The 9,123-nt window shown below is 46.2% G+C and overlaps 2 protein-coding genes across 2 annotated transcripts; both read left to right on the top strand.

Moving 5' to 3' along the window:
- LOC308317985 (mitochondrial inner membrane protease ATP23 homolog) lies at positions 1–594 on the top strand (the record flags this gene model as incomplete). The annotated part of the gene is made up of 1 exon (XM_080767332.1): positions 1–594. The coding sequence occupies one exon, from the start codon at positions 1–3 to the stop codon at positions 592–594; it is 594 nt and encodes a 197-aa protein (XP_080623458.1).
- Positions 595–7,565: 6,971 nt separating this feature from the next.
- LOC308317984 (zinc-binding protein A33-like) lies at positions 7,566–8,882 on the top strand (the record flags this gene model as incomplete). Its single annotated transcript, XM_080767331.1, has 1 exon — positions 7,566–8,882. One exon carries the CDS (start codon positions 7,566–7,568, stop codon positions 8,880–8,882), a length of 1,317 nt encoding a protein of 438 aa, XP_080623457.1.
- Positions 8,883–9,123: the final 241 nt, after the last annotated feature.

Here is a 9,123-nt window from a genome sequence, read left to right as displayed (position 1 = left end):
ATGGCTCCGACTGAAGAGGACTACGGCTACAACCTGGCTGACAGGAGGAATAGAACACTCGAACACAGACACAGCACGTGTAAGGCCAAGGTACAGTTCGCTATGACATCCAGTCCACACGCAAAACAGCTACTTAGAATCATGGCAGGTTCAGGATGTCCACAGTCGTTTGGCCATGGCATCTACTGTGCAGATTGTTCCAGGGTCACTCGGCTGGCGTACTTCAGGTCAAAGCCACCCTCCATGATTGTCATATGTCAGAACAACATTCGCAGTCAGTCCCAAGTGACCGGCGCCGTCGTGCATGAGCTCATCCACGCCTTTGACCACTGCCTGGGACGCGTGGACTGGACGAGGTTAAAACACTTGGCCTGTGCAGAGGTCCGGGCGTATAACCTCAGCGGGGAGTGTCTCACGGAGCAGTGTGTCCAGAGGCGTGCCGTGCGTTCTGTCCTGAGTGTTCGGCCTCTTCTCACCGGAGAAGAGGCAGAGAAAGCGGTGGTCGAGGTCTTGGACACGTGCCTCAGAGACCGCACGCCGTTCGGTTCGACTCCACACGGCGAGAAGAAGAAGAATGCCTTCAGAGAATTATGAGAGCGTCTTTCGGCCCTTAGGCTCTACGTGGGTTCGCGTGCCAGCACAGGAAGGCATCCGTCTTAATCGGGTAGTTATTTGATCAGTGGATCGTTTCGCGCTGAGACGGAAGACGACATCCCATATATGGGCCCTTCCCCATATATGGGCCCTTCCCCATGTCGGAATGAACATTATTGTGACAGTCTCATGATAACCAGTGTGGTTGCCGTCATGCCGTGACGCAAGTCACACTTGCAAATGAATCAAGTTGGTACAACACATGGATCTCCATATATGGAGCTGACTATAATCACCTGGACGCCCACAGTACTTGCACGCTCTGCTTGCGCAAGTAAATATAGGTCTTATAAAACTAAGTGACGCCATTGTTTTGGGAAAGGTACCTAAAGTAACTGTTTCATCTAAAATGCAAAATAATCTGTTAGTTTACGGTTACAGTATTTTGACTATTTCCTAGTTATTATTTATCATTACGCCCCCCTGTGACGTCATGTGGGTCACCCTATGCCATCCTGATCACCAAAGGCACCGCTCACTTCACACTGATCCAACAAGTGACTGTAGTGTGTGTGCATGTTAAGTAGACCAGTGGCTCTCAACCTTTCTCTAGAACAGTACCACTTGGGCATTCACAGTCCAGCCATCTGACCACTTAACACGTATCTGACCACATAACCCTGTGCCATATACGTGGGGCGGGTTTGTGTGTGTGTGTGTGTGTGTGTGTGTGTATGCGTGTGTGTAGGTGAGCATGAGTGCGTATGTGTCTGTGTGCATGCCGGATTTAACACACGCGTCATCCATGGCAGAGGGTTGATGTCACAATGTCACACTTACACGCATGCACACCCACGAGCGCACGCACACACACACACACACACACACACACAAACACACAAACACACGAACAGCAGGTGATTTTGTTACTCGTCATTGAGGATCGCTGAATTGGGATGTTAGAGCAGACAGAATTGCTGTGGAGATGAATTACCATCTTAATAATTCTCCACGGTGACACGGGAGGCAGGGTACAGTACAGTAGGTGCTTCCTGTTCCGGTTGCCGCGTATAAGGCAGTGGTTCCCAAACCGTGTCATGTCAAGGTCCCCCAAAATGATACTCATTAGCCTGCGGACCCCCATTTGAAAATACTAGACCTCATGTGGATCGTCGCCCATTACCATACTGTACTTACTGTAGGGCCTATTTGGGGCTGCACCGCCAGCTGCGCGCGGAATGGATGCTCACAGTGCGGGACATTCACAAAATGCAACGCGTTGGGGGCGTGTCCCGAGACGTGAGTGACAGCCTCGTATAAATAAGTGCATTGTGCTCCACCGCTCAAAGTGAATCAAAGACAGCAACTGTTCCTGCAGGGCAGGAGGAGAACACACACCCATAACAACCAATTCTGACCTGAGATCAGATTCATATACGAGGTTTCCACTGACTGGACACACACTGGTCTGATTAACCCATTCTGACCTGAGATCAGATTCATACGAGGTTTCCACTGACTGGACACACACTGGTCTGATTAACCCATTCTGACCTGAGATCAGATTCTAAAAAAATGTCAGTCGTTCTTCGATTTTTCAAAACCGCCGAGGGGCTCTGTCCATGAGACAGAGCCCGGGCAGAAGCCTTTTTGGGGCGGGTCTGGAGAACCGTGGGTCCGACCGACTAGACACCGGGCCCTGCACCCCCTGAGGTGGTGTGGCACGCTGGTGTGTCAAGTTTGAAGTCTGTGGGGCGAACGGTTCTCGAGTTACGTGGATTACACACAGACAGACGTACAGACAGACAGACAGACGTACAGACAGACAGACAGACAGACAGACAGACAGACAGACAGACAGACAGACAGACAGACAGACAGACAGACAGACAGACAGACAGACAGACAGACAGACAGACAGACAGACAGAGAGAGACTTGGTGCATTTAAAGATAGACAGATGAGAGCCATCTGGTGTCTGTCTGTACTGTACAGTCCACATGTTGCATCAGAAATAGCAAATTAGAGCTAAACTTAGAGAAGACAAGAACGTGATGAAAGACAGGGGGGAGAGAAAGAGAGAGAGAGAGAGAGAGAGTCTTGACAAGAATAAATCTGAGACAGATTGACAGTAGCTGAGAGAGAGTGTGTGTGTGTGTGTGTGTGTGTGTGTGTGTGTGTGTGTGTGTGTGTGTGTGTGTACTTATGTGCTGTTACATAAGACAGAACTTATATATAAAGCCTTCATCCAAGGCACTTTACATCACCCAAGAAATAACTTTATGTTTATCCTTACTCTGTCTTTTCACAATGACTCAAGTAAAACATTCCTTAATGGTGAATGAACAATATAAAAAATGTGTGCATATGTAGCTCATAATCATATAATGATTTAGATTCACTTCTGCCATGTAGTAGCCTCTGTCTGCTATATACGCTCCTGAAGCCAAATGGGCTATAACCCATTCTGACCTGAGATCAGATTCATACGAGGTTTTTCCACTGGACACACACACGCTGGTCTGATTAACCCATTCTGACCTGAGATCAGATTCTAAAAATGTCAGTCATTCTTCGATTTTTCTAAAATAGCAGACCTACAAGCTCGTAAGAATAGACCAGAATAGACTTTATTTGTATAGTGCCAGTCACTTGTTTGTAACGTGCAGTGAAATCCACACGTGAGGCTGAAGCTCTCTTCGGGTTCGTATGGATACATTTATACATTTACATTTTGGGGATCCTTTGACATGAAAACGTTTTTTTTTTTTTTTTTGATGATTGGCCAGAGTGAGAGGCTGAGGACTGAGTCTCCTCGGTACAGGCCAGAGTGAGAGGCTGATCGAGGACTGAGTCTCCTCGGTACGGGCCAGAGTGAGAGGCTGATCGAGGACTGAGCCCGGGCCTTCTTCAGCATCCTAATGAAGTGGAGCCGCAGCAGTCCAGCTCAGATTGTGTGACACATGAAGGCCAATTACGGAACTTAAAGCTGTCTGCCTGCTCTCCACCGCTGTGCCCTTGATGGTGAGTTGTCACAGTGTGTGAGGTACCCTTCCCACAATCCAGAATGACTGCCTTTTGTTTTGTCCACGTTGAGGACGAGGTCATGTTGTCCTCATGTTGATCATGTTCTCTGTAGCCTGACTATAGTCGTCTCCCTTAATAAGGCCCAGCTAGGATGGTCGTGTCATCGGCATATTTTGTTATAATGTTACTCTTCCGGGTGGAAATGTGTGTACACGGCATAGCGTTATAGGCATGCAGCCCTGAGGTGTTCCAGTACTAACTGTGAGCTCGGCTGAGCTCTTATTTCCCATCCTCACAACGTGTATATAGCCTGTCTATCAAGAAGTCCAATATCTAATTGCAGGTGGGTGTTCATGGTATAACGTTTCATAAAATTCATACCATACTGCATTATGCTGAAAGCCGAGCTGTAATCCAGAAAGACCATAATACAAGTATGCGTGTCGCTTTTGTCCAAGAGTTCCGATGGAAGTGCCAGTGCCATGTACAGCATCATCCACAGATCTAATTTTACGGTAGGCAAACTGTATATACGGTAGGGCATCCAATGAGATCAGGAATGGACTGAAGAACCAGTAGTTCCATGCCACTGAAGTCAGTGCCACTGGTCTGCAATCATTCATTGTACTTGAGTTGCCATTTTTATAGGGACTGGTATTTTGACAAAAGACTTGAAAGACCAGGGTACTATTTCCATGTGCAAGGGAGTTGTTACAGATGCATTGCAACATGTTGTGAGCATCACGACATGTGAGCTTGTAGATCGGCAGTTTTCCCCCCCTTTTTAACCCATTCAGACCGTATAGGAAGTGTGGAAACGTCATAGCTAATCCAACCGATGGATTGCTAGGAGCTAAAAGCATGGAATACAGATGTGTATATTACAGGAAACTCCCGGTAAACTGTTTCCAACAAACTCCTGTAAACTCCCGAATTGTACACCATCAGACCTGTACGTATATTACCGTATATTAACTGTATATTATGCCCGCTAAGCTTGAGGTTTACGGGCAAAATACAGTGCCCATAATGGCCCGTTAACTCACGCAGTGAGTCCTAGCGCATTTTCACCAATACGGTAGGGGGCTCTGATCGGTGAACCAATAGTTCTCCAGTGCTTGCAATGAATCAATCAATCAATCAATCAGTTAATCAATTAATCAATGACTCTTTTATGCCCATACTATGGAGATCTCTGTATCAGTCAGTCCTTGTCTGTTTTATGCCCATATATGGAGATCTCCGTATCAGTCGGTCCTTGTCTGTTTTATGCCCATATATGGAGATCTCTGTATCAGTCGGTCCTTGTCTGTTTTATGCCCATATATGGAGATCTCTGTATCAGTCGGTCCTTGTCTCTTTTATGCCCATATATGGAGATCTCTGTATCAGTCGGTCCTTGTCTGTTTTATGCCCATATATGGAGATCTCTGTATCAGTCGGTCCTTGTCTGTTTTATGCCCATATATGGAGATCTCTGTATCAGTCGGTCCTTGTCTGTTTTATGCCCATATATGGAGATCTCTGTATCAGTCGGTCCTTGTCTGTTTTATGCCCATATATGGAGATCTCTGTATCAGTCGGTCCTTGTCTCTTTTATGCCCATATATGGAGATCTCCGTATCAGTCGGTCCTTGTCTGTTTTATGCCCATATATGGAGATCTCTGTATCAGTCGGTCCTTGTCTGTTTTATGCCCATATATGGAGATCTCTGTATCAGTCGGTCCTGGTCTGTTTTATGCCCATATATGGAGATCTCCGTATCAGTCGGTCCTTGTCTGTTTTATGCCCATATATGGAGATCTCTGTATCAGTCGGTCCTTGTCTGTTTTATGCCCATATATGGAGATCTCTGTATCAGTCGGTCCTTGTCTCTTTTATGCCCATATATGGAGATCTCTGTATCAGTCGGTCCTTGTCTGTTTTATGCCCATATATGGAGATCTCTGTATCAGTCGGTCCTTGTCTGTTTTATGCCCATATATGGAGATCTCTGTATCAGTCGGTCCTCGTCTGTTTTATGCCCATATATGGAGATCTCTGTATCAGTCGGTCCTTGTCTGTTTTATGCCCATATATGGAGATCTCCGTATCAGTCGGTCCTTGTCTGTTTTATGCCCATATATGGAGATCTCTGTATCAGTCGGTCCTCTGTTTTATGCCCATATATGGAGATCTCTGTATCAGTCGGTCCTTGTCTGTTTTATGCCCATATATGGAGATCTCTGTATCAGTCGGTCCTTGTCTCTTTTATGCCCATATATGGAGATCTCTGTATCAGTCGGTCCTTGTCTGTTTTATGCCCATATATGGAGATCTCTGTATCAGTCGGTCCTTGTCTGTTTTATGCCCATATATGGAGATCTCTGTATCAGTCGGTCCTCGTCTGTTTTATGCCCATATATGGAGATCTCTGTATCAGTCGGTCCTTGTCTCTTTTATGCCCATATATGGAGATCTCTGTATCAGTCGGTCCTTGTCTGTTTTATGCCCATATATGGAGATCTCTGTATCAGTCGGTCCTCGTCTGTTTTATGCCCATATATGGAGATCTCTGTATCAGTCGGTCCTTGTCTGTTTTATGCCCATATATGGAGATCTCTGCATCAGTCGGTCCTTGTCTGTTTTACGCCCATATATGGAGATCTCTGTATCAGTCGGTCCTTGTCTGTTTTATGCCCATATATGGAGATCTCCGTATCAGTCGGTCCTTGTCTGTTTTATGCCCATATATGGAGATCTCCGTATCAGTCGGTCCTTGTCTGTTTTATGCCCATATATGGAGATCTCCGTATCAGTCGGTCCTTGTCTCTTTTATGCCCATATAAGGAGATCTCTGTATCAGTCGGTCCTTGTCTGTTTTATGCCCATATATGGAGATCTCTGTATCAGTCGGTCCTCTGTTTTATGCCCATATATGGAGATCTCTGTATCAGTCGGTCCTTGTCTCTTTTATGCCCATACTATGGAGATCTCCGTATCAGTCGGTCCTGGTCTCTTTTATGCCCATATATGGAGATCTCTGTATCAGTCGGTCCTTGTCTGTTTTATGCCCATATATGGAGATCTCTGTATCAGTCGGTCCTTGTCTGTTTTATGCCCATATATGGAGATCTCTGTATCAGTCGGTCCTCTGTTTTATGCCCATATATGGAGATCTCTGTATCAGTCGGTCCTTGTCTGTTTTATGCCCATATAAGGAGATCTCTGTATCAGTCGGTCCTTGTCTGTTTTATGCCCATATAAGGAGATCTCTGTATCAGTCGGTCCTTGTCTGTTTTATGCCCATATATGGAGATCTCCGTATCAGTCGGTCCTTGTCTGTTTTATGCCCATATATGGAGATCTCCGTATCAGTCGGTCCTCGTCTGTTTTATGCCCATATATGGAGATCTCTGTATCAGTCGGTCCTCGTCTGTTTTATGCCCATATATGGAGATCTCTGTATCAGTCGGTCCTTGTCTCTTTTATGCCCATATATGGAGATCTCCGTATCAGTCGGTCCTTGTCTGTTTTATGCCCATATATGGAGATCCCTGATGTCATCATTATACTGTATGTCCATATATGGAGATATCTGTATTTCCCTGATGTCATCAGTACATGTCATCATATAAGGGCGTGGCCCTTGTTGTGTCCATATATGGAGCGGACTGATTTATTTACGCCTGATGCCGTGACGACACAATGAGGTCAGACATCACAACACACTCCATATTTGGGCGTATAGCTGCATTGGGAACTCCTTGTATGGTCATGTCTGAGTCACGGTGACATGAGCGTGACGTCAGAGGTCCAACACTAAAAGATCAGCGTCATAGATTTTCATTATCATTCATTTAAAGCGGAGCGACGCTGAAAGGTCATATCCTGCTGTAATATTACAACATTCCTGGATCGTTTAACATTGTACAATATTTCCTGCGTTCCTTGTACTGTAGAAATGGCGTCTGCCAGTTGTCTCCTGTCCGAAAAGCACTACCTGTGTTCCATCTGCCTGGATGTGTGGACCGATCCATTCACCATTCCTTGTGGACACAACTACTGCAAATCCTGCATCACACACTACTGGGACACTAATGCTGTGTTCCAGTGTCCACTTTGTAAAGAAACCTTCGGTAGGAGGCCGAAAGCATCCGTCAACACATTTATTTCCGAGATGGTTCGTCAGTTCAGGAGTCGCAAGTGGAAAGAAGAATACGAAGCAAAGACCGAGGATGAAGTTCGGCAGATGATCCAGCAGAGACGAGTGAAGATTCAGGAGTTCAACCGGTCAGTAGAGCTCAGTAGGGCAGACCGTGTGCAGATCGTCGCTGCTCTCCACACGTTTCTGGTGAGCTACAGTGAGAGGAGCCAGGCCGCGATTAAAGAGAAGCACGAAACAACAGAGAAACGGGCTCAAGGCTTCGTCGAAGAGCTGCGAAAAGACATCACTCTGCTAGAGAAGAGGTGCTCTGAGCTGAGGCAGCCGTCACACACTGACGACCACCTCATCGACACCCCTCCGCCGGCCAACAAGGACTGGACAAATGTCAACGTCCATCAGCCTTCATATACGGGGATCCTTAGGACAGCTGTGGCTCAGCTGGACATGGAGATGGAGAAGGAGCTGTGTGATGTTGAGCTGAGGAGGATCCAGCAGTATGCAGTGGATGTAACTCTGGACCCTGATACAGCACACTGTGAACTCGTCCTGTCTGAGGATGGAAAACAAGTGCATCACGGGTTCATTAAGAAGAATCTCCCAAACAACAGAGAGAGATACTCTCGATGTCCCAACGTCTTAGGACAACAGAGTTTCTCTTCAGGAAGGTTTTACTACGAGGTTCAGGTTAAGCGGAAGACTCGCTGGGATTTAGGTCTGGTCAGAGAGTCCAGCAACAGGAAACAACTAGTCAGACTGTATCCTGAATATGGTTACTGGACTATAAGCTTGACCAATGGAAACCTTACAGTGAATGAGCCTTTCGGTGACGTCCTCTCTCCAAGAGAGAAGGTCCAGACAGTGGGAGTGTTCGTGGATTACGAGGAGGGTCTGGTCTCCTTTTATGACGTCGAGGCGAGACTTCATCTCTACTCTTTCACTGGCTGCACCTTCACTGAGAAACTCTATCCGTTTCTCAGTCCATGCTTTCATTATAACGGTACAAACTCTACTCCTCTGATCATCTCTCCTGTCGACATGGACTCTGCTGATCTTGCCGGGGAAGACGAAGGGAACATGTCCCCTCCAACGTCAAAAAGAAGAAGAAGAACATGACGGTGGCCCCTCCAGTAGATTATTTAGAAATGAACTACCGGTATGCATATCCTACAAACAAAATGTAAAGCAGGAAAACGCTATGCACATCCCACTTTCAGAATACGGTGCTGGATCCAAAAAAATTACTAAAAATGAAGAAGACGGTGGAATGAACTTGAGAAAGCCCGGAGGGGCGAAACGTTGTTGTATTTATAGGTTGAAATAAAAAAGGGGCGAAAGGTTTAATTTTCTTCATTTT

The sequence above is a fragment of the Protomyctophum bolini genome (assembly GCF_963924005.1).
Source record: "Protomyctophum bolini genome assembly, chromosome: 7".
Taxonomy (NCBI): domain Eukaryota; kingdom Metazoa; phylum Chordata; class Actinopteri; order Myctophiformes; family Myctophidae; genus Protomyctophum; species Protomyctophum bolini.
This window is presented reverse-complemented; position numbering and strand designations above follow the sequence as displayed.